The 26,034-nt window shown below is 31.0% G+C and overlaps 4 protein-coding genes across 5 annotated transcripts in view; 2 read left to right on the top strand and 2 right to left on the bottom strand.

The window, feature by feature from the left end:
* The first annotated feature begins 1,657 nt into the window (after nucleotides 1-1,657).
* On the top strand, nucleotides 1,658-10,105 carry LOC109852924 (pleckstrin homology domain-containing family M member 2). Its single transcript, XM_020424544.1, has 9 exons — nucleotides 1,658-1,986; nucleotides 4,466-4,661; nucleotides 4,867-5,054; nucleotides 5,576-5,767; nucleotides 5,872-7,581; nucleotides 7,679-7,903; nucleotides 7,998-8,579; nucleotides 8,702-8,821; nucleotides 8,920-10,105. The coding sequence occupies exons 1-9, from the start codon at nucleotides 1,705-1,707 to the stop codon at nucleotides 9,034-9,036; spliced, it is 3,612 nt and encodes a 1,203-aa protein (XP_020280133.1). The 5' UTR covers nucleotides 1,658-1,704; the 3' UTR covers nucleotides 9,037-10,105.
* A 1,003-nt stretch (nucleotides 10,106-11,108) lies between these two features.
* On the bottom strand, nucleotides 11,109-12,869 carry LOC109852926 (39S ribosomal protein L47, mitochondrial). The gene is made up of 5 exons (XM_020424546.1): nucleotides 12,659-12,869; nucleotides 12,202-12,369; nucleotides 11,890-12,104; nucleotides 11,604-11,763; nucleotides 11,109-11,472 (listed from the first exon to the last, which is right to left on the bottom strand). Exons 1-5 carry the CDS (start codon nucleotides 12,826-12,828, stop codon nucleotides 11,331-11,333), a joined length of 855 nt encoding a protein of 284 aa, XP_020280135.1. The 5' UTR covers nucleotides 12,829-12,869; the 3' UTR covers nucleotides 11,109-11,330.
* Nucleotides 12,870-12,905: 36 nt separating this feature from the next.
* Nucleotides 12,906-18,315, top strand: LOC109852925 (ATP-dependent DNA helicase Q5-like). Its single transcript, XM_020424545.1, has 14 exons — nucleotides 12,906-13,189; nucleotides 13,367-13,491; nucleotides 13,682-13,846; nucleotides 14,331-14,507; nucleotides 14,581-14,760; nucleotides 14,870-14,975; nucleotides 15,053-15,164; nucleotides 15,234-15,461; nucleotides 15,583-15,792; nucleotides 15,890-16,022; nucleotides 16,121-16,210; nucleotides 16,284-16,463; nucleotides 16,707-18,012; nucleotides 18,132-18,315. Exons 1-14 carry the CDS (start codon nucleotides 13,102-13,104, stop codon nucleotides 18,179-18,181), a joined length of 3,150 nt encoding a protein of 1,049 aa, XP_020280134.1. The 5' UTR covers nucleotides 12,906-13,101; the 3' UTR covers nucleotides 18,182-18,315.
* A 3,742-nt stretch (nucleotides 18,316-22,057) lies between these two features.
* The window catches only part of LOC109852948 (scavenger receptor class B member 1-like), a 40,990-nt gene continuing 37,013 nt past the window's right edge, over nucleotides 22,058-26,034 (bottom strand). For both annotated transcript variants that reach the window (XM_020424591.1, XM_020424590.1), the window contains 5 exons: nucleotides 25,297-25,497; nucleotides 24,906-25,130; nucleotides 24,272-24,434; nucleotides 22,648-22,892; nucleotides 22,058-22,425 (listed from right to left, as the gene is read on the bottom strand). In XM_020424591.1, coding sequence (XP_020280180.1) covers nucleotides 22,123-22,425; nucleotides 22,648-22,892; nucleotides 24,272-24,434; nucleotides 24,906-25,130; nucleotides 25,297-25,497 — 1,137 coding nt within the window. In that variant the 3' untranslated portion in view covers nucleotides 22,058-22,122. The remainder of the gene's footprint in view (nucleotides 22,426-22,647; nucleotides 22,893-24,271; nucleotides 24,435-24,905; nucleotides 25,131-25,296; nucleotides 25,498-26,034) is intronic.

Here is a 26,034-nt window from a genome sequence, read left to right as displayed (position 1 = left end):
TCAAATGCACGCGCGCGAATATACTCAACACCTGAAAAAGGTGACCATTTGGACTCGTGCACATAGCACAGAATAGAACCGCACGCTGTGGACATAGTGCACCGATATGTTGCTCGTGGACATGGCTGCGTAGTTCTGATGTGTACCACCCGTGGACATGCGCTAGTTACGGAGAGGAAAAGTGATTACACACATTTTCTTAAGCCTGTTCTACATTGATCGCAAGCGCAAACGCAAGAAACAGGTCTGGTAGGATTGACTAATCGTATTGTCAATCGTATTATCAAATCAGCCAATTGACCAGCGTGATTGGTCAATTCTACGAGATCTATACCTTGCGTTTGCGCTTGCGATCAATGTAGAACGGGCTTTATGGGCCTGGCCGCTCTCAGGCTTCTCTCTGCTCTCACACTTCTCTCTGCCTACAGCCTTGCTATTACAAGCTAGTCTACAATAAAGGTAGTAAGGCTTGTTCACTTCATTTTTGTATGCATAATCTTAAACCGTCTTGTCACACGATGTAAGACTTATAGGAGCAATCCTACGGCAAATGTATACTTTCTCTAATAAAAAAAAAAAAAGGTAGTAAGGCTGTAGGAGTAGAGAGTAAACTATTTTTCAGTAAAGTAACAACGGGAATAACTAAGCGGGCAATTCCCATTTCGCATTGTCTACTGCATTACTGTTAGCCAATGAAGACGCGTGTCAAAAAATGCGAAATAATTACTTGTATAGACAAAAATGAAATAACTACTTACTTCTTACTCTATACTTACTCTACTTTATATTATAGACGGCCCTTTATGGACCTGGCCGCGCTCTCAGTTTTGTCTCTGCTACGCAAGACGTTCAGTAGAAATATTTCTCGATAGCTTTTGATAGAGAATTGTTTTCTATATAAGAAGAAATTCTTCGCGATGATACATATAACATGTCGTGACATATATTGCGCTTAAATTGCGATAATTACATAAATTGAAAAGTTATTTTATAAAAACTGTTATTTTTTTTTAGGACTAATGTACGCTTTTTTCCATTTGTTAAAGTTTTGCACAATAAGTTGCAATAATAATGTATTATATAATTTGTTTTAATAAAATGAAATCAGTTCTATATGTAGATTAATATCTTATATATATACGCGCCAGTATCTTCTATCTTTACTTCTAGGAAATGTTCCTTGCAAATAAATTTAAATAAATACTATTGGCCAATAAATTAAACAAATTACTTAAATTGATTATTAAGTCTCAGGTCATTTGACGTGACTTTTTGTGACTGATTAATTATCTTAATGAAGCAATTTCTCTTGCAAAACACGCATAATGATATCGCATATCTAGTAAAGTTAATTTCTCTCTGCTTTTCATAAACATCATTTTTCTGTGTGCGTATATATATATATGTATGCATATAAATAATTAAGAAGTGTATATATACATATATATAAGATTATATATACATATATAAGATTTCACAAAAAAGAGAAAGAAGTAAAAAACAGAACAGAAAATATACACGAGGGAATGGAAAAGAAGAAGAAGAAGAAGAAGAAGAAGATAATGATTACGTGTTTTCTGGTATTCCGTGATAGAAACTGATATTATTCATGAAAGAAAAGAGAAAGATAAAAGACGCCGCATAAAGACGAGTGTAACAGTCGCGGCTTGAAAACCGCGGGTGACCTGCGTACCGTTAAAATCAATGAGTACATCCGAAAGTGCCAACAGCGCGGCGACTCCACGGAGCAGCCGCGTTGTCGTTGATGCCGCTGTCACCACCACCGCTTCTGCTTCCTGGTCTGGATTGTTCCGCACGGTTCTGCGCGGCATCAAACCGCATTTACGTGGACGTGATGCGAATCATGTAATAAGTGCACGTGCAGGCGAAATGCCGTCGTCCGGTAGTGAGGATATGGATCTCTGCACCGACAAAGTCCTTTCGAAGGGCAGGATCCTGCAGGAGCTCACAAAGGCTGTCAAACTGGTGAGCAATCGACCAATCAAGTCGATCCGCTAAGGTCACTGTTCTATTTACTGCATATCTTGCTGCCGTTGCTGCTGTTACATGTGTGCACAAATTCCCGAGATCCCGTATAACGCGCAATGACAGAAGCGGCGATGGTCTCCTTATATATGCGTCTTTCTTTTCTCTTTTCTCAAAGGCATAGATATTCTGCAAAGTAGAAGCAGTGATCGACATCTGTTTGCTAGACTCCGATACCGAGCTGCGTCTTGACGTGAGGAAATGTTCTTTAGAGACACAGATATATATTTATTGATAGGTATCTCTCGAAATAACAGTGTGAAGAAATGCAACAATTTTGATTGCAAATAAACATGTATTTAAGAAGCGCACTATTTTTGAGTGATTTTTAATATCGGAGTCTAAAATCACGTTTGCACCGACTGTCAGTCCTTATGAGAATAATTTGTGTTTTGATTGCCATCTATACACATATAAATGAAATATTCAAACATTTTTCAAACATTTCTCAAGCTTTATTTTTAATTACATTCAATCTTTGAATCGGAAACTGATTTAGAAGAGTCAATGTTTCGAGTAACAGAACTTGCAAGTTTTATACATACTTCGTATTCACTCTACGTATTACTGCTAATGCGTATATCGTAAATAAATATATTACTGCTTGTTGCGTATATCGTTAATAAACGTGGTTTATTTTTAATTTAATTCGTTTTTTTATGAGGTAACGTAGCATTCTTGCGAGAAGTCACAACTGCCTTAAATGTAAAACAACGCACACGTGCGATTTCACGCAGTTTTATTATTTTATCATCATCGGTTTAAATTATTTCTCGAACTTTTGATATTTGAATTATCGTACAGATAGAGTAAATATTACAACTAATTTCTCAAAAATTTTATATTACAAAAAAAGAATAATATTTATTATATACTGCACTTATAAAACTTTTATGCTATTGTAGTTCAACAAATATACAAACATTGTTTTAGAAAATATATAATATTGCACAAGAGTATGTAGAAGGTTGAAAAACGTCTAGATTTAAGATAAACTCTGTAATAAGTTAAAATTCAATAATTATAATACAATTTAAGCAAAAAATAGAGTTTTGTTCATTTAGTTACACTTTATCGCACTTTTTGCACTTGAAAAGTATATACGTACGTACGTGTGTGTATTCAAGTACACAATATATATATGCGTGACGTCTGTGAATTAATCGTGACGCAGCGCGGCTTGAAATCGAACGTTCGCACACATAGAAGTGTTGCGCTCGATTGTAACTCTATGTGTGATTTCCGATCTGTCACTTTGTTGTTCTTTTAAACGTGACATTTTTCGAGATGGACAGGATAGAGTCTTGTCCGTGTTGCTATTTTTATTTGTAACAACGATGCCACGATATACGACGACAGTGCCTAAAAGTGAATTGCTTTCACTGAAAGCACACTGCATTGACGTTTCGTTGACAGTCGCGCAGATGTATGGAACAGCTGATAAGAAATCTATGTTCCTCTTACCTGAACATTTTGCATTTGTTTGTCTTCATGACGTTTTATTTCGATACTTGTGTGCTACTTTTTATTTGTAATGCAGAAATTTCAACTTATAAGTGCTGTTAAGAACAAAATCTAAAATTTAAAGTTGACAGTTGTTGATCCATATTTTTTTTTAGTAATCAATAAAAAAATAAGTGAGACAAATAATTTTTGACTAAATTGTAAAAAGTGAGAGTGTACGAACACAACGTAAAAATATATTCAACTTAAAGATTTTAGGCTTCTTAAGTTTAAACGCGAAATTTATATAATTTATTATATATATATATATATGTATATATATATATTTATTTATATATATATATATTTATTATATATATTTATTTATTTTGCAACAAACATCCAGCGTAAAAGTTCTACGACTATTTAAATTTTGTATATTTAACTTGTTACATGTGAATATTCTTTTATTTTTATTATAAAAAATTTACTTTTTTCAAAGTGTATTTACAAATGCCATTGTTATGTCAGTATAACAAGTGGTCTAATTATACACTTAGTTTGTTGTGTTTTGTTGTCTTTTCAGAATATTATCTGATATAACTTTTTTTTGTATTTAAGTATACATAATATGTGTTGTTTGTATTCACATGTACTTTGTATTCTCTTAAAGAAGAACAAATATTCTAATTCTAATATTTTATTCATATTTGTTCCATTGCATTTTGGATGACTCATTGATATTTAATATTACTTTTTTAATCTTACAACTTGAGATTCTTATAAAATGTTACTTTGTAAAAATCTTATTTTTATACATCATATACATATGATACTTGTATTTAAAGAAAATATAAAAAATAAAGTTTTTATATAATTAGCGGTTCTCTCTAACTTAATTCTGCTTTGTTTTAATATGCTTTTATTTTATTACATGCATTGTTTTATTTACAAGGAAATTATATACATTAAACAGGTTTATGCCCAAAGTCTCTATGGTACTGTGGTCTTGGATGGTGATTCCTGGTTGGTTTATTGGTTGGATCGCACATTGCGTCATGGACTGCGTGTAGAGAGACATGGATATTGGGGCACCGCTAGAGAACTTAGTCATCAGGATACTGTTGTGGTAATTCATGCGCTGCAGAGTGTATTGACTTCTATTGGAAAAGGTATGCTTTGATGTAACATAAAAAGGTTTTGTGTGCTTTCAGTTGACCAATCTTCATTTAATGCATTTAGCAGACTTATTGTAGCTTCATTTTATCGCAAAGATATTGAATAAATTGAAGATACTTCTCCACTCTACAACTTGCAAATTGCACGTTTTAGAATTACATGATATTTATTGTTGAGTTAATGTTAAGTATTCTACAGGTCGAGCATGGCTCTATCATACTTTGAGTGAGGGCAGTTTTGAGAGTTATCTGGCCTGTTTATTGCGAGACACTAAAACGTTAAAAAAGCAGTATTTTCCGCACGCACTTGTGAGAGATGCCGATAAGACCAATCAACTAGTCAATCTTCTTGCCGGTTTGGAAAACGTGTCCTTCACATTGCAATTGGTACGTTGAAGTAATGTGATAAATAACAGCTTATAAATAGTCTACGAAGTATTTTATGAGCACTCTTCTAGAGAATAAAATCAACTTTCTATCTTTCTCTCTCCATTGCTATTTACGTCAAGAAAGTTGTGTGTTGTATTCCGCTTCTCTACTGTCTTGATACTGATATCATTCCCTGGCTACACTTATCACATTAAGGAATAACAACGATCACATAACAAGAGTCACAAATGCAGAGATAGATGTTTTTTTTTTGTTTTTTTTTTTTTTTTACATAAAGTAGCAAAGGGCAAACGTGGGTTATCATTTATTTGCGAGTACATACCTTGTTTTGTACGACCGAGCCATATATCGCACGATCTGCTTACTTATGGAAAATTTCTACAAACATGTTATTACAAAAAAATTATTTTTATAGACTTATCAAAAATGTTTGCTCGATACATTAATAATATGCATGTAGCTGATTACTTATGTTCTAATTAGTGATATCAATAAACTGTTACATGAAATTTGTACAGGATGTAACATATTTGGATATTTGTAACTATATGCCACAAAGGCCTATGAGCATAAATCCGTCAGGGACAGTTTTATCACTGCATTTAAGATCTTCTAGTATTACGAGCCTAGCTTCCCCGGGGGATAGTGGAGTTGCATTCGATAGTGATATGGATCTTGCAAATGAAACCGATGGCAGCAGTTATAAAGAGGTAATAAAATCCATACATATACAACACGAAAAGATTGCCACATATTTATTGAATAGTATAATATGTCTATATACAAAATATATATTTTACAAATCTCTTTACAGGAAGACTTTTCAATGGATGATATTCCTAAGTATCGGAATAACAGATATAAAAGAATTATTAATAATCGTATGGAGGACAATAAGAATTTTGGTTCTAGCGATTCTAGCGAAGATGGCAAGACACCAACGCAGTCGCCAGCAATCACCAAATTTCAAAACGTCATGATGACGAAAAACGATATAGTTAATCAGAACGTAACGCAAAAATTGGATGATAATGAAATGAATTGCTCCAGTTTGGAAACTCTTAAAGACTACGATTTTTATAGTAAAAGTCTAGATGAGAACAAATTGGATAAGACGAACCAAGTCGATAACGGCGTAAAGGATTTCAGTAAGCGAAGCACGTACTATGGCGACAGTCCTGCTTATAGCTTTAAGAAGAATATAGATTCTCGTAATTCTTATCTAATCAATAACGATACAAATCTACTGGAACTGAGTATGACCATCTCTGATTGTGACAATATGGATGCACCTTACGGTATTTTGAACACAATCAATATGACAGACACCAGCATTCTATCTTCATCGAGCTCGGAGGCTATAGTACAACGTAGACAGCGTAAGAAGAAACGGGGTGAAAGTAAGAAAAGGGTCAGCTTTCATGAAGACATATTAAAAACAATGAAGCTAGAAGATGATGAGATTTACGCCGATTTCTCTATGAGTTTTTTGTTGCCCAGTTCTGTTCTAAAGAGGGACGCTCAAAAAGGCAGATATAGTTGGTGTGCGCATGGTGATTCGCCTTATGCGCAGAAGAACACGAACGCTGGCAGGAATGTACACTCGGACTGTTACTTGTTTTCGTCATCGTCAAACGCGTTCGATCAAAGCGACGAAGCCGAAAAACAGTCTTCGAAGCTGTGCATCAACGTGCCCTGTCAAAGCAACTGCAGATGCAGCTGCGGTTTGTCGTTGTTGGAGCGCGGGGCGCCAGAGGGTCAGGAAGATCCGGGGAAAAGTCTGAGACCTAAGATGGAAATCGAATTGGAAGAGAACGAGGCTCAGGAGGCTTATATCGTCGAAAAGGCGTGTGGCAATATCATCGAAGATCCACCAGCTAAAGTAGAAATGCCTCAAACAATGAATTCCAAAAAATGTGCTAATTCAACCGATTGGTCGGATGTGGATAGTGTAACAACATCTGAGACAGAAGAACGTAAGAATAATAATCGACACTTGGCTTCGCCTTTAAAAAAGCGTAATATGACGGCGATATTGACAGGTGAAAGCAGCAACAAGCTCTTGGCGCCGTCGTTGCGACAGGCTCCGTCAAAAACATCTCTGCTGAGCAGATTTCTAAAATCGATCACCGAAAGAAAGTTTGAAATTAAGAAAAACAAAAAACCGCCGAAGTCAAATACGTTATATATCAAAGGGATCAAAACAAGCTATGATTCTTTCAAAGATTTTAACGACAATCTTGACAAAGAGATTCAAGAGAACGTAGCTGCCGAGAAACAAGCATTCAGTGGCGAAAAAGTAAGCTTAAAATTGCGAGAACTTTTCAAACGACATATTTATCGCGATAAAACGGAAGAACTATATAAAGTATACAAAGTGCGAAGTTCGTATATGACCAACGGCGAGAGCAAACCGATGATCGCGTTACTGACGGACAAGACACTATACTTAACCGGTTCAAAATTAGATCATTCTTATAGTAACCAGTTTGTTATTCCTTACAATGAACTTGATGTTATTATGGTAAGAAACTTTTAAATAATGTCATTCATATTTTTTCGCAATTTGCTGACCGAAAATTGTTGTTTTTTTTATCTATTTATTTATTTTTCTGTTTTAGATTGGACCGAATGCACAAACTATTTTAATTTCCAACGCCGATTGCGAAATGCAATATCTATTCTCTACGGGCAGCTCGCAAACTACCTCAGAATTAATCGGTCATTTAGAAATAGCTATGAGACGATCACCGTCGAAACCGAAACTTCCTGCTGTTAAAGAATTGAATTACGAGGATATGCGTATTTTGAGAAACTCGATTCTCACTGACACAACTGTACATCCCGTATGTAAATCTTTTTTTTTTTGTAATTATATTGCATAAAGTGCAACTTTTGACACAATTTATTTATAATTTTATTTATCGCACTTGTATCTAGGATGAAAAAATCGAACACTACAGTCTCATTTATATGGAGGATGAACACATTTCGCCGCCTAGTACACCGTGTGGGCCAATGAAAGAAGGCGACTTGATGTTTCGGCCGCATATCTATCAGCAGTTGTATCCGAATGCACCGACAAGTCCCTGGGAAGCCGGTTATTTTGTTCTGAAAGGCGGTGTTGTTTACATGTTCACGGATTCGAATCAGCGACTTCCTAAGCGTGCTATACCTTTAAAAGGCGGTTTGTGTCAAGGTTGCAGAAGGATCCCTAATTCCCATCGGCCGCACACGTTTGAGATATTGTTGAAGCCCAACAAGTCGTATCAGTTCGCTGCTCCAGACGAGTACGTAGCTTCCGAATGGTTGCAAAGTTTTGTTCAAAGTGCGTCGGGCCTGTTTGACTGTATGGAGAAGAAAGAACCGCTACCGTGCAGCCTCATCACGACTACGAAACATTTAGTAGCGATGAAGGAAGTACATCCCGGCATGCAAAGAGGACAGACGCTTTCTTGTGCCTCTATTAAAGATTTAGCAGCGTTCAGGGTGCCATTAGTGCAGCAAACATGGTGCATACTGGTAAATATTATATAAATCACTAAATACAATGTATAAACTGCTAGATAAAGTATCTAAATATTTTATCGCTAATAAATGAATAGTACAACAAAATAAAGTTTGCAATATTGTTATACTTGCAGGAATTTGCGTGTCGGGAAGTGCACGAAAACAGCGGCGATTGGGTCATATATTTTACGAATTATACCGAGCTGTGTGCTTTTAAAGATATTCTGGAAACATTGTGGGCTGATGCTAATTTGGTATATGCCACCATATTTTGCATGTACAAACGAAGAGAGGACTATACTGTAATATTATATACTGTAAATACTAACGTAAAGTGTTTTACTTTTTATAGGGTGAATTTCCAATAGCAACGCTTCCACCAGAAGATAAATTACAACGACGTTGTTCAGACGCCAGTAGGGATTTGGAACTTGCTTGGCGGTACTTGTTACCACCGGCTTTAGAATAAACCAAAATTGTACCAGTAGACAATATACACGTCACTTAAAAATATTATTTTATCATATATACATATATATGTATATATATACACATATTATATACATATATATTGCCATATATAAGTAGTATAGAACTTACGTGATAATGCACGTGAATATTCAGGTACCATGCTGGAACATTGGAACACTAATATACACAATCGTATTTAAATATGTATCGCTTTACGCAGTATAATCCAAATTCTTTTGCTTCTGTTTAAATATCAAATTCAATATATCTGTTAAAGTTAGAACAATCGATGTTATTTTGTAATTTAGATAGACAGAGATGAACAATTCTTATTCAGACACATGACACTTGATTAACGGCATAATATGGCAATTTTTTTTTACTTCAAGATATGTACAAAAACATATGCATAACATTCTCGCTATATTGCGGTGTTAATAAGAGATCGATTATTAGAAATATCTTGCATAAGATATAAGTTGCCTCAAGGATAACTATTTAGAGAAATTGCAAAATGGTGCATTATCTTTCTCGTAGCATAAGTCTCATCATAAGTTACTACTAATTTATAAGTCAAAAAGTGTAACATAACAATAATCGTGAAACAACACTATCGATTACTATATGAATGTCTATATATTCACATGTATTGAAAAGATGAGTCAGTAAGCATTTGAATACGCACTATTGATATTAAAGTAGTTATTTATTATCGTCGAAAATGATATAAAATTTAAAAACACATTTAAAGTAACTTTAACAAAGAATAATAACACTTTACATAAATCGTTTTTTTTTTTAATGAAATTAGTATATGATTTATCAGTCTATTAACAAATTGAAAATTCGATATGCAATTATAGAGTTTACCTTTGGTATGACTTTCTACAAATCACTTTATCTCTCTCATAAGATGTTAACATTTTTAATCTTATATTATACGTATCATCTCTTGATTTTTTAATGTACAATTGTGAAAAAAAATGAAGCATAGGCATAATACCCTACAATTGCTTTATATACATTATGTATTTTGTGGCAGTCTAATTAATTTATAGTTTTATATTAATTTTGTGTAGTAATTTTGTCTATAAAATTTCATTTAATTTTATATATTTTTTATTCACATATTTAGATATATAATACATTTTAATTGTTGTACATACTATATTCAATTCTGTAAAATAGTTTTCTCTCGATTTTTGATGTAATATCGAATTTGAATCAAAGATATTACACACACTTCCACTTAATTGCAATAATTTATTTTTTTGTAACATAATCAATAATTAAGTTTTAAATACTTATTATACATATATAAACATGTAATACGAAAAAGGAAATATGTATAGTTTTAGTTACTATACGTATAGTTTTATTTGTGATAAAATATCAATTATATATTTTTGAATAAAATATTTGTTTAAGTTATAATCTTTTTTGTTACCAAAGCTACATGACAGATGCAATTGTCGCATATATTCTTGTAAAATATTTAATATGTGCATTATTTCATGTAGCTACAAGTGATTGTGATAAGCTGTTAAGTAAAATAAACGTCAGTTGCTGTGTTATGTTCCGTAGGATTCTTATGTATGCAAAATTTATGTAAATTAAATGAACAAATATCGTGCGCAGGAATAAAATAAATTTTGTATGTTAATTCTTATTGTGTGAGAAGTACGCGAATTAAATTTTCTACAAGTTGCAGTCAGCATGTTCTAAAATGTTTTATCTGTGTACTTTTCACACAAAAATATTCTGTATCACCAAACAACACAATCCGCAAAGTATAATAAATAAAATAGTAAGTAAAACATACAAAAAGAATATAGTGAAATATGTATCTTTAGTTCTCGCTTTTTCGCGCATTTACTTTGGGTACTGTAGTTTTCAATAAAGAAAAAAATAGAAATAACATTAAATTTTTTTAGTTTTATTGTACTTCTATATATATACAATTCTATATATTTGTATGCACAAGTTTAAATTGTGTATCTTATCAATAAATGTTTCCTGGAATATTTCATATTATTTTTTATTAGTTACATCAAATAATTAATGATCAAATAAAAGAAGAAATATATATTGTAACAGATTATCTATACAATTGTAGTATATTTAGCATATACGTCATGAAGCACTATTAATTAAGCAATATATGTCCATTTCGAAAATTACAGAACTTGTAATTTTGTAAATATAAATTTTAAAAACAGTAAATAGATAAAATCATCTAATAATCTGTATTATTGAAAAATTAGATACTTTACTATTCTATCAACATCAAATCTACTTAGGTGCGCAGTGACCTCTTGCTGTTTTTAAGTGTTTTATTTTCTCTATGTCCACATCTGGATATTTGTCTTTCAAAGCTTCAATATCGAGATTCGGAAATTTTCTTAGTAATACAGCAACACGATTTCTGTCACGACTAGAACAAACAAAAATAATTTCAATTTTTTAATAACAAGCCAAAAAAAGTTCATTGTTATCTATAATAAATAACTATATAAAAACTAAATAAAAACTAACATAAGTGATAAAATAAGTAAAATAACTAACTTTCTTGCTTTGCGTTTTTCATTCCAAAGCTTTTCTCTATATAGACGTAAGAATTTTTGAGTTGCATATCCACCATAACCAAATAAATGCTTTTTATGCCACAAACGATTCATAAATTTTGGAACAGTATACTGACGCATTCGATAAAAAAATCTTAGACCTAGAAATATTAAAAATTAATTGATATATTCATACCTATTTTTATTTATACATTTTTTTATTTTTAGAAATATAAAATATGAAATGTTAAAATATTTAGTATTTATATAAATTTGAAAGATCTTACCTAGGATATTAGCAACCATTTTTCCAGGACGCTCTCCTGTTTCACCTGTTTCAAGCAAATGGTATGCTCTGTTTCTCTCACGAACGACTGCTTCTAAGTTATCCATGCTGTCTTGAACTTTGTCTAAACGTTCTGGACTTGGAAAAATTTCAATAGCTTTACTACATGCCTCCTCCATAGTCAAAAGCATGTTACGTTCTTTCAATAGAACAAACCTACAGTTGTTTAAATTTATTAATCTGGTGTGTGCGCATGTGATAGAATATAAAACAAAATGTATAACATATAAAAAGTTAAAAAGATAAATCTTACCACAACTTGTGAAGATCAGAATTACTTTTGAGTCTTAATTCATCTTTTCTCCAAGACCGGCCAACTTTTACTTCATTCTGTCCCCAATTTTTTGGATCGTCAAAGAATTCCATTAAGTCACGACGTTCTGATGTGATGTGTATAAATGCAGAGTGCAAAGCTGGTATGCTATATTTACAAAAAAGTTACATTAATTACAATTGCACATTAAAATTCTATTAATTGACAGCAGACAAGATAAAATATGACTTGACTCCTTGATGGCTCAAAGGCTTCAAAAATTTGCCCATAGGCCAAGATAATAAATTAAACACTTTATATTATACATGGTAAATATTTGTGCATCTTTGTTTAGGTAAAGGAATAAACAATTTTACATTGTAGAACACACAAACAGTATTATTAGTTTAAAGAAAATAACAAAATACAGTGATATAACGCGAAATTACGTGTATACCTGCGAAAAAATAAACATTTTGGAGAAGTGATGACATTCGAGGTTAATGACAAATTTGTGAACAGCTTCGTTATACTGTTCACATTTCGTGAAATCTGCACGACTTTCGTGAACGCCGCCATTTTTTCCGGAAATTCTCTGTTATCTTCATCGTTTTCTTCGTCCATCATGACTGCTGCAGGTAGCCGATCACGGCAGCACTGGCAGTTGATTTAATCCTAACCTTATCTGACTTCGAGTAGTCCGAGTAGCGTAAATGCGGCGCGTGTTTTCGGAGAACAATACTTACGGTTATCTGTTAGACCAAAGATCCCTAACAGATCAAAAACAGAACAAATAGTAAACTAGTGATAAATTGCAAGTTTATGATATATATTGTTACTTTCTTTTGTTACTTTTTGTTTTAAAGAACACGTTATCAATTGTCACAACGATAAATAAAAATGTTACAAAGCGTTCTGAAGTCAAAGTTCGGCTATGACGACTTTAAAAATAACATTCAGAGGGAAGCCACAACAGCTATTTATAAAGGTTTTTTTTGCAAAACATAATCTTTCAAATTACGTGTGTTAGTTAATTCTTTTGTGTACGTGTATCTGCATCGTATATTTTCAGAGCATACGTATATGTAGCTGTAGTTAAACACGTGTGTCAATATTAAAGTTTAATAAAAATCAAATTTTTTAAAATATTTTGGGTGATTTTTAGGAAAACAAGATGTGTTTGTGTGCATGCCAACTGGTTCTGGAAAGTCTCTCTGTTTTCAATTACCAGCAATAATGAAAGAGCAAAAAGTTACAATTGTCTTCTCACCGCTTTTAGCTCTAATGAAGGTAATCTTTTTTTCTATCTTTTTATTTAAACATACAACAAGTACTGAACATATAATTGTAATCTTTTTTGTTATATATATTATATATATATGTTGTGTTATGTATATTATAAATATTATATATACATATACACAAGTAGAAGACTAAAAAACACAGTATATTAATTTTATTTTTTGTTTGGTCTTTTTAGAATCAGATAGATTTTTTAGTCAGCAAAAAGATAAATGCTTGTTCCTTGAATTCTACTACATCAAGCAAAGAGAGGAATGTAATCATGACAGATCTTATGTCAGATTCACCTAAACTCAGATTGTTATATGTCACTCCTGAAATGGGAGCGCAACAGCATTTTCAGGTATTTTATCGTAAAGCTTGTATATGATTTGTATAGACTACTTTGCTTTTTTATTCATCTTATATTGAGAAAAATATAACTTATAGTCTGTACTAGAATACTGTATTGTGTAGATAGAATACTATCATGAGCGTCCACAGGGAGGAGCAAACTTGGCATTTGCCTTCCTCTCTCTGGAGAGGCAAGTTTTTTCACAAATTGTGTTTTTTATCTTGAAACAAGTTTGAAATCCCTGGTTAACAAATTAAATCGTACATCTATTTGTAAAAATTCTCTGTACAGTAAAACCTTTCTGTAAAATTCATAATTTATGGGATGGAAAAATTGCCCTTCCTGAAAAAAATTCTGCGGACGCCTATGAATATTATATAAGAATAGATATTAAGTCATATCAGTAAATATTTTTAAAAATTATGTTAAAACTTCTTTAACATCTTTAAATTATAATTAATTTAAATTGCAATATATACTTTTTAATCTATAGGACACAATAAATCAAATGCAGAAAAAAAAGACACTCTCTTACTTTGTTATTGACGAAGCTCATTGTTTAAGTGAATGGGGTCACGATTTTAGGCCAACTTATAGAAAATTAGGAATATTCAAAAAATTGTGCCCTAAAATACCTGTGATTGCATTAACAGCCACTGCTCCAAAACAGGTAGTTACAAAAATGTTGCAAACAGTTTGAGAGAGACACTTGTAATAATATTGACACAATTATATTATCACAGGTTAAAGATGATATTCTTCAGAATTTGCATATGAAAGATCCTTTAATATTTTCTCAACCAGTATTTCGTCCCAATTTATATTACGACGTGTGGTTCTTAGAAACATTAGATAAACCATATATACATCTAAAAAATTTTATTTTGAATGTACTTGGTCCCGTGGATAATTCTATTCCAGAGGTGAATTAAAATTTTACATTTTCAATATAAATGTTATTTATATACGAATGTGTTATATATATATATTTCATTGTGAGTAATATTTTTCTTTATGAATAATATTTTTTAGCACAAAAGAAATTGTGGTATCATTTATTGTAGAAAAAAAGAAGCAACTGAAATTGTTGCGCATGAATTGACTCTTGCTGGTATTACCACACTTGCGTATCATGGAAGTATGTGTAATTTTAATAACATAATAATAAAAATGTGTGACAAACTTTAATGTTAAATTGTTTTTACACACGAATAGGTTTGAAGACTCAGGAACGCAATGAAGTACAAAATAAGTGGACAGTAGGTCAAGTACCTGTCATTGCAGCAACATGTAGTTTTGGAATGGGTGTTGATAAGGGATCTGTCAGGTAGAGTCTCATACATATCTTTGCAATAGTCAAAAACAATATTGTATTTACTGTATGAACATTGTACAGATTTGTAGTTCATTGGACAGTACCTCAGAATATCGCAGCATATTATCAAGAATCAGGAAGAGCTGGTAGAGACGGCAATCCAGCATTTTGTAGAGTATATTTCAGCAACGAAGAATATAGACCAATTTCATTTCTTATCAAGGAAGAAATTACGCAAAAGAGTTCAGAGCTAGTGAAAATTAAATGGCAGAATTTTGAAAAAAGTGTCGCCTATTGTTTGGAAGCAAAGTAAACGTTTTTATTTATACATACACGCTCATTAAAGTATAATTAATAAATGAGAAACAGTTATGATTAAATGTCTTTAATATATATTGTACACAATAATAGTAGGTTTGTGTATTCTTAGATGTCGGCACGCAGTTTTTTCTAAATACTTTGGCGATTCTCCTCCATTATGCAAAGATAAATGCGATGTTTGTAAAAATAAAGAAGAAGTACAGTCAAGAATAACTCAGTTTGAATTATGTCAGACGAAATCTCAAAAACCCCGACGTAACTTGGGCACTGTGATGCGAACAAACTGTGACGATGACGCTGACGAAATTTACTCAAAGAAGTACTTAATTTATCTATAGCATAAGTTACTATATAGATATATAATCAATATATTTCTATTATATGTGTATAAATGGTACTCATTTATGACTGTACAGTGATGGATATGATGAATCGTATGATGGATCTGACGATTCGAGAGAAAAAATTATTGCGGCTGAAAAACGAGAAAGAAAAGAACTTATTATGGAACAATTTGCACTTCGCCGTGGTGGATCTAAAGAAGATGAAGTAAGTAAGCGCTGCGAGTAAAGATTTCCGGACTATATTCATTTTATTTTCGGTTTACATTTAATATTAATTCTACTCATTGTATTTGTTCTTTGTAGATAAGGCGACAAAATATCAAGTTTGCGAAAGTAGCGCACGTCCGTGCAGCCAGTAGCACAGATAAGAAAATAAAAGGTTTAACTGTTCAAGTGAGTCAATTTATTCTTACGCGTGTAACTGACAAGATATTTTCGGTATTACAAGATTATTTAACATTTAAAGGTGCGGGAACATTTTTACAATGAATTAAAAACGGTGTTAACTGAAAATTTCCGATATTTATCTTCGGAAGTTAACAAGCTCCAGGAAAAGGATATGTGCGACATAGCCAATAATTTAGAATACAAAATATTCTGCAGTACTAAAGTGCCAAATAAGTACAAATTTGATATGTCAAAATTGGCAAGTAACATATATATTTTTATAAACATGACTAGAAAATAGAATTATTTCTCTTACATACAATTCTTATACATAATTCTGAAAAAAGTTTACCTAACTTTAATGACTGTGAATACATATTTTAGAAAAACTTGTTAATATACAGAACTGCTAGAAAATTAATATGTTTATAATTTATAAATACACGTTATTTGAAAAATATAAGATATAGTATTTTTAGTTTTATTTATTTTACTTATACAGATATCGTCAATACGAAAATGTACTGATAATGCTACTATATACGAAGCAATACATGATTATAATGAAACTTATAATACAAAACTTAACGATTTCACCATTGATACATCTAATTGTGAACAAGAACTGGATACAGCTACAGCAGGATTTAGCGGAAACGAATCAAACAATTGTAATAAAATGAATTTTCCTTCCATTTTCAAATCTGCTTTAGATATTAAAAATGAAGAAAGATTACAAGTACATACATCTACATCTGATAAAAATAAAAAAGTTGAGTTTAACAAAGTATCTATTAAAAATGGCAAACTAGATCGAACACAAAATGAAACATCTGTTATTGATGATTCTAATAATACGAAACAAACTATATATAAAAGTAATGTAGATACAACACAATCAGAAGTGTCAAGTGGCTTTGTTTGTGCGCAAAAACTTCATGAAAATAGTTCACAGTCATCCAAATCTAGCTCCAAGTCAAAAGATCGCAGAATCAAGACGGATAAAAGCGTAAAGAAAGCAAATAAGTCAGTTTATGAACAAATTATAGCATCAGCGCGGATGAAACAAAGCACAAATAAAACATCAGATATGTCTCTCGAATATATTCGAAAAACAGACTCGAAATTTGAAAATGTTATTGATCTTGTTAAACATAAAGATGAAATAAAAGACGAAAGTACAACTAAGTCTGGAACATTTGTAGAATGTAAAAACAATTACATTTCAATAGGAACAGATTCAAAAGCTAGTAATAACATTCTTGATTCTATTAAAGATGTCAAGAAAACCGAGAGAAAAAGTAGAAATAAGAGAGATCGGGAATCTATTGAATTTGATAAAGGCGACATAAAACAGTTTGAGAAAAAAAGAACGATATATAGCGAGCACAATAAAACTGAACATTATATTTCCGATACAAGTATCGACAGAAATAAGAAGAGCGACATCAGCATTAGCGGGAATAACGTAATCGAAATTACTAATAGTAATGATATAAATGATATAAATAAACATTCATTAATAACAAAACAGAACGAACTAAGGAAGCATCATGCAATAAAAACTTCAGTAGAATCAAAAAAAGAAATAAGAAATGCTCATCATTTATCTCACTCGAATCATCAGGAGAAAAATAAAAGTAACAAATTACGAGTACCTGCGGATAAAGCTACACAGTTTAAAACAGCTGAAATTTTGAAATCATACTTAATGAAATATTATCCGTCAGAACGTCTTCCGGACAAGGCGACATTCTCAAAAACTTGCAGAGAAATGCACTACATTATGCTAAGAAAAAAAATATTTGGTAAGACAAATATCTTAAAAATTTACAACTTTAATATTCTTAAAACACAGTATTCCTCTCTTTTTGTGTTTCAGATATTTTAATTAAGTATATATAAAGAAAATTTTTTTATTTTACAGATAAAGAACAAATATATGATTTTGTTGTAAAATATATGAATCAATCTTGAAGAAGTTTGTTTTTTTTTATGTTCAACATACTTTTTTGTGGTTTTATTGAGTGCGCGACAGCAGAAAATCGAGTTTATAATTATTGAATATGTAATTGTATAAATAAACTTGTAAGGTATCTAAAGTTCTATAAATTATTAAATATATATATATATATATATATATATATGTGTAGTTTTGTAATATATACTTATAGAAGCGTGTAAAAATTTACACTCGAACAAATATATGTATGCATATATATATATACACGTAGTTTTCCGCACAACATCCTGCGATTGGCTCGGATGACCGTAATTATATTTCTTAGTTTAGTAACTTATCGAGCTTCAATAAGCTTTATTTGTTAAAATACTTATAGAATTTCATGCTTATTTTTTAAATTTAGTTAAATAAAAGATATAGTATTGAAGAGAAATGGAAAAGAAGGTGAGAAAGTATGAAAATTTTGTTACAACAATTTCAATGAATTACAAACTAGTTTTATTATTTTGATTTTTATCGCATTCAAACGACTGGTGTATATATATAAATAGGGTGTCTGACAATTAGTGTAAAATCTTTCGTAGGCAGGTAACAGAAGTAAAACTGAATCGGAAAATCCTGAACCATTTTTTTCTAGTATATATATGTATATAATAAAGAAGTAATTATTGAATAAATCAAGCCAATCAGCGCCGACCTTTAGCCGGGCGAACGTTAGTGAGTCGCGCGGAACGCTCACATATATCAGGCGCGTGGTTCACTGACGTGCGTTCGGCTATAGGTCGGCGCTGATTGGCTTGATTTATTCAATAATTACTCCTTTATTATATGTAATAGAAAAAAATGGTTCAGGACTTTTCGACTCAGATTTACTCCATCTACCCACCTACGAGAGATTTTACACTAGTTGTCGGACACCCTGTATATATATAAAATAGTAGGTTATTTTACAAATATAAAAAGACCGTTCTTTGAAAAATTCATGTGTGTTGCAAACTCTGATAAAAATATACCTACAACTATTAGAAAAGTATAAATATCACTTAGCAATCTATGCGTTTTCTGCAACTATTTAACATCTTTCTACAGATTTTGGTTTTAATTTAAAACATATTTTCCTATAACAATATAAAAAGATCGTATTATATAACAATATATAAGATCGTATTTTCCTATAACAATATAAAAAGTTGTATATTACGGATTATACAAAAGAATACGTACATTTACGTAACACTATGTTGAAAAATGATTTTTTTCTATAATTAAATACAGAAAAGAATACAGACAATCCTCAAACGGCATATTAAGTTTCTACAATATAAGCAGTAAATCGAGATAAATTTGATCAAATTAGAGTTGATTCTATTTGTATATTTACAGGAACAATCAAATATGTTTTTTATTAATATTTTTTTTTTTTGAAAAATTTATTTATTAAAAACTGTTTTTTATAAAATAACTTGTTAATAACTTTTTTTATTAAAAATATAATTTGACTTAATGTGTTTTGACGTACTGCTTATATGCTTATTTTTTATTTTAAGTTCTTTTCTATTAAACAATATTTACCGGGCATGATAAACATGCATTTCGAGGGAAAGAAAGAGAGAGAAAGAGAGATGTGAATTTATATAATTTAATACATATTTTTTAGTTTCAAAGAAAAATATCATATTTTTATTTCATTATAGTTTATTGAATAATATTCGACACATTCATATTCCTATGTATTTAAGTTTTGTTTAGTGTAATAAACAAAAGTAAAAGTAAGTAGTAAAATTTTGTAGTTTATTGTTTTACTTTTATTCATTTACAATAACTTTTACGTAAAAATACAACTTTTTACGCGTGTAGACTAAAAAAGTTCAGATAGTTGTAGTTTTTTATATACGAGTATTTACGTTATCTACCTACAACATTCGAACACAACTTTTGTGTAAAAATCCAACTTATTATGTTTTTTGAATACGAAGTTACATAAAATTGCAATAAGCTGTAAATATAATTTATAAATTTATTACTATTTACAACATTCAAACATTTGTAGACAACTGCAGTATTTCTTACAAAGATGTGAATATTTATTTTTTCCATATCGTAAATTGTTTTTCACCGGAAAAAGCTACTGTTATTTCTAAGTAATATGTTGTAAACATTAATTATATGTTATAACTGTGAATATATGTTATTAATCACAACCAATATTACACATTTGTATTTTAAATATTTGTATAAATAAAAGGCAAGATATTCTAGTGAAAAACACATTTCTCACATATTACAATTTGTCTAGAGAGATAAGTTTATAAGTAACGAAATAACTATCATAAAAATAAGTAGTTTATTATCAATAATTTTTATCACAAATTTTGATATATTTGCCGTAGATATAATTTATATTTTTAGTTTTTTATACATATGTGTGTATGGCCTACTTAAAAATTTTTAATTTTTCACTTTTTATTCTAAAATAATACGTGAAGTTATTTTGAGTCATGGAAAAATTATGACATGATATAAAAGAATCTGAAATCCCTTTTGATGAACGATAAATATCCTTATTTGTGTGCATAATTCTATACAATTTATTTTTGATAAATTGTTTATCACTCACATTATGTATTATTATTTTAACTACAATATCTAAAAAACATTATTTATATATTTACATAAAATATGTAGCGTACGAGATATCTCATTACAATGAGCAAATGTCAGTAGGAAGAAAATAGCAAGAAGATAGCATTTACTAAAATGAAATGCGCAGGCAATGTTACTATAAACACGCACACACACATACACAAACATGTTGCTAGAATTTTATTATAAGACAGATAAGAAAAACTTGTTTTCATAAACTTATAACTATATATTTATATTAATAAGTTTTAAATGAAAACTTCTAAAAAAAAGAGAGAATACAGTTACTATATTTATAATTTACTAACGTCTATGAGTGTTAGAAAATAGCCGAGATAATTAAATTTATTTAATTTATTAATAAAATTAATAAAATTCATTAATAAAATCATTTTTGCTGATATACTGTTTAATAATTATTCACAAAATGTGTGAAATATACATATATACAAAAACTTTATAAAAATAAAAAAAAGGCATTAATTTAATCAAGATTAGTCAGTTTCTTAAACTTTCAGTACCCTGATATTTGTGTGTGATTACGTATTTGAATACTTCTATCTGTTGCAGCACATCTAGCAGTAAATATATGCTTCATTAAATATAGCAATACATGTAGTAATACACACACACACACACACACACATCACACATTTTCTCTTCATATTTGTGCTGTACAACTTGTTACTACTAATGAAATGCAAAATAATAAATTATAGTTGAAAATAAGAAAAAGTTTCGGAAAAATAGATGTAGTTTCTTATAGAGCAACATTGTGTTCTTAGAATCTCATATATTTCATTTCGCTGTCTTTAATACAAAATCTACTGTTCTTTTCAAAGAAAAGAGATAATATGATTTTATTTTACGTGTCTTAGAGCCGGTTGTTCTACTTTCCTGAATTAAATCTCAGCTTATTTGATAGGTTATTATCTATAGAAACCTAACTAGCGCATTTTTTTCACTGTTTTTTATTTTTACAATTTATCTAAATCGTATCTGTTAGATACGATTTACACGGTACCGAGAATGCCGTGTAATTTATCTTTTGATTTTTGGTCATTTACCAGATATATAAATTTTACACGTGGAACAACGCAAATCAGAGTTTTAACCATTGGATAGATTACCCCGATACTTTATCTGAAGATGGAACAATCGGTCCTTGATCACAAGAAATTACTTAGCACTTGGACAATCTTCAGCGTTCGTGCTTTAGCAGATTACACAGAAATATAAAAGACCAATGAAGAAAGAAGCAATGTTTTAATATGTATTTTTTAAAGCTTAAACCTCGAACGATGATTTTTATTTACATCGTTCTTGACGACACATTGCCGAAAACCAGAAGCGAACTGTACGCATCCGCTTCTTTTGCTTTTCTGTCGGCTGATTTGTCCTGCTGCGCTCGTTGTTGTTTCCTTTTCATTTCTGTTTCTTTCCATTCCATCTGCGATCCCTTAACATGAGAGGATAGTAATTTCACGACACTCCATACGAGCAATATCACGCCAGACAGGAACAACAGGTACGTCGACACTTCCTCTGCGATCGGCAAGAAATTCAAGTAAAACCAGAAACGGAGATTCATTGAGGCCGGTAGTTCGTACATTCCCTAAAGAGAAAGATGGTGTTTGATTATTATAGTGTTGATTAATTATTCGCGTTTAAACAAGAGCAAACTGCATCTTCAGTTCATCCGGTGATCAACAAATCCGAACAAAATAATAGAAACATCTTAAAAACTTAATACTTGACTGTGTTGTTCTTTTGTTTTCAAACACTATTTAGGTAGATGAAAGTACATTACTATTTCTTTTAGTACTTCAATACTTACGATTTCGAACCACAGCAATGGGAGCGTGAAATCTGCGAACTTCTCCACTCTAGTCACATGACCGATATTTTGTAGAGCCATGTTGATCTGAAAGCGGAATGCTAGATCCACAGGCAGTCCAGATTTTGGATTAATGAAGAAATAAGATTCATGTAATTCCTTTTTAGGATTAAGTCCTTCGACAGCTTCCAATATCGACGGATCGGTTTGATAGAAGTGAGGATACGACAGAGCAATTGGAAATCCTACGAAAAAATCAGAGAAAATTTATTCACTTGTGAGACTTTAAAATTGAAAAGGTTTTAACAAATGTCACAAAATACTTAATTGTTATTTTATATCAATAAATATACAACACATTTTAAAATAGATTCAATAAAAATTTTAATTTTTTATGAATTTTTTGTTTCTAGTCAATCGACGATGAACTTGATACCAACAACACGGAGAAAAAATTCACGACAGTAAAGTTGTTAGATTGCGCTGTGATATATAAGACATTGACAACATTACGATTCTTGCGAAACTGCAACTCGTGTTGCTCATTATTCAGCAAAAAATAATTGCTTCTTGGTTGTTATGATGTAAATGTGATGTAATATCGGTACATATGACATAAATGTAACATTATCGTCAACATTATACTTGTACGTTGCTATTCGTCGCAAGTTTATTAACGCAGGTGTTTAATCAACGTAATAAAATGGAAAATCATCGTCATTTGTGCCGTATTGCATTAATCTCAACAACGCCACAAGTCAAACATTCCAGATTCACTTTGTGAGAGCAAATAACTCTAAACGCAGAAAATTACGCCAACTAGATAAATCATTTGTTAATTAATTTGCTTTTTTTTTTGTTAACATTTTGGCACACAAATGCAATTTTTTCTCGGTTCTTACACATCTTGAATCGAAACTAATGATTTTTCTTGCAATATGAATGAAGCAGTCGATATCTTGCAACTTTATAGATATAAAAATATTAAATTGATCGCAACGAGTGTATAACATATAAAATAGTCGACTTTGTGATGCAGATCGAAAGATAAGTTTTTTTTCTACAAGTGTTGATATACGTGTCGTCGATATGGATAAAACAAAGTGACTATAAACTTTGTAAGTTATGTAAGTATATATATCGCGCGCGCGAGAGTAATATTAATAATTTGATCTAGAAAGAAAATTGTATATATGAAAGTGTCAGTATATAGTTACATGAAGAAAATGATAAGTATATTCGAAACGACGCGACAGTAGCATCGCATTGTTATTGACAAGACTTTATTTTTCAGAAAAACAAATGTCAAAAGTTTGATGGAAATAAATTTTTGAGCGACAATGAAATCATCGATACCATAAATGATTATATTTTGGCTAACTGTCACACATGCAATAATGAGTCAGCATTTGTCTTTTTAAAGGATTAAACTTGTCAATGACAAACAGCAACGTGATACTGTATCATCGCTATCTGTGGGTCGTTTTGGATACTTATCAGTTGTTTTTCATAAATGTACTAGTTTAATCGCTAATAAGTCTTGCTTTTAAATTTTAATTTTTGTGTAATATCTTAATGTTTCAATATCTTAATGTTTCAATAAGACTATTTTCATCTGTCTTACCGTAGTAACAATCAGTCACGTCGATCAAGCCAGGCTTCAAACAGAATCCTTTACGACAAAAACATTTATTTTCTGGATTTACTGCTCCGTTATCCAACTCATTATCCAAAAACGTGTACTCGTACGCATAAATACCCTTTATAGTTTTCTCTCCGACTCGTTTCTTTAAAAAGAGATATTTATTAGTAAAAATAATGCGCTAGAGAATTTTTGCACTTCTAAACTCTTCAAAGTAAAAATTATAAAAATTATTTCTTTAAATAATCATTTATTATATTATTAACAATATTTCGTGTACACGCAGGATACAAAACTTTTGGAAGAATTATAAATATTCTATATGTATATAATGAGCTTGGTTTGGTATTTCAATTTTTTGTACTCATTAAAATTAAAAAAATGTAAATAATTTTTAAGATGAAGCGCGTGCCAATTTGCACCGTTTTGCGAAAATTTCGCTTAAAGATTGATTTAAATTAAATGGTGAAGAATTTGTTTAACGTTGTAAGCTTAAGAAGTGATCAATTTTATTTGAGTAACGATAAAAATTAATAACAAAATGTTTTGCGCATAGAACGCATAACTCGGAAAATTGTTTTCTATGGTCATTATAACTACAATAATCGAAAATTACCATTCGTTCGCTTCGGCAAAGACTCTTGCGATAAAAGAGAAGAGTATCATTCGGCTGGATGTAGCTTGGAAACTTAACGGCGTCACTTGCACCGTGCACGTTTGCGCATTTACCAGTCCATTGTGGTAAATTCACGTCTCCATTGTACTTATCGATTAAGCCCGTCTTTCGAACATCGGTTTCTCCCGTGAAAACGGTTTCAAAGTCCCCTTCAAAATCGTACATCTGTGGAAATGAACGTGCATTATACATTTTCAATACTCTCGTGATGTGTATATCAATATGAATTTAAAACCGTCACATCTATTATAACTTCAACATACATTATATTAAAAATGTGTCGTTTTTATTTATCTCACATATCTATTAAATTCGATTTGAGATCTCTTACCCTGTCAATTAAACCTAGTTTATCGAATTTGATCCAGGAAGGCATTATATGATTGCCGAGGGTAACAAGGGTTGACTGATAACCAAACATAAATTCGTGAGCAGTCATTTGAACCAGAGGATGAGTGTCCGTTTGGCGGATTAATACATTGAGTCCCCATAGCGTAATATACGAGGCATCTTTCATCACGTTCGCGATACTCTGCAATCAGACATAAAAAAAAAAAAAAAAAACAAAACAAAACAAAAATGTAATTAACTTTTGAAATATTGCGAAAAAAACAAAAAATTAATTGAAAAATGTAATTGTTCGTTCGTATTTGCTCTAACAAAATACATAATCGAGTCTGTTAAAATATATGTTAAATGTAATATAATAATAATTGCTGTTAGCATTGTATAATAAGCATAATTTGGTCCCACCATTAGTGGCGATTGTTTGGCGCTCCTATGCAAAGTCTAAATTGTGTCTGCGCGCTCTTTTTAAATTTATATCGCAAGTTATCAAATGATACTGATTTGCTGTAAATTAATTAATTAACAAGGTTCTCTTTTATCTTACATTAACTTTTACTTAAAATATATATTTACACGGAGAAAACTGTTATGGTTGCTAGAATCACATTATCTATGGTTAGAACAGCAATTGATATGAGTTCAAGTTAAATAGATATTACATCAAAAGTTGCTGTTGACATAAGCTCATTTATACAGTTCGCACAGCCATATTTAAATGATA

Source organism: Pseudomyrmex gracilis, unplaced genomic scaffold, assembly GCF_002006095.1.
Source record: "Pseudomyrmex gracilis isolate BER0280 unplaced genomic scaffold, ASM200609v1 scaffold_40, whole genome shotgun sequence".
Lineage (NCBI taxonomy): Eukaryota > Metazoa > Arthropoda > Insecta > Hymenoptera > Formicidae > Pseudomyrmex > Pseudomyrmex gracilis.
This window is presented reverse-complemented; position numbering and strand designations above follow the sequence as displayed.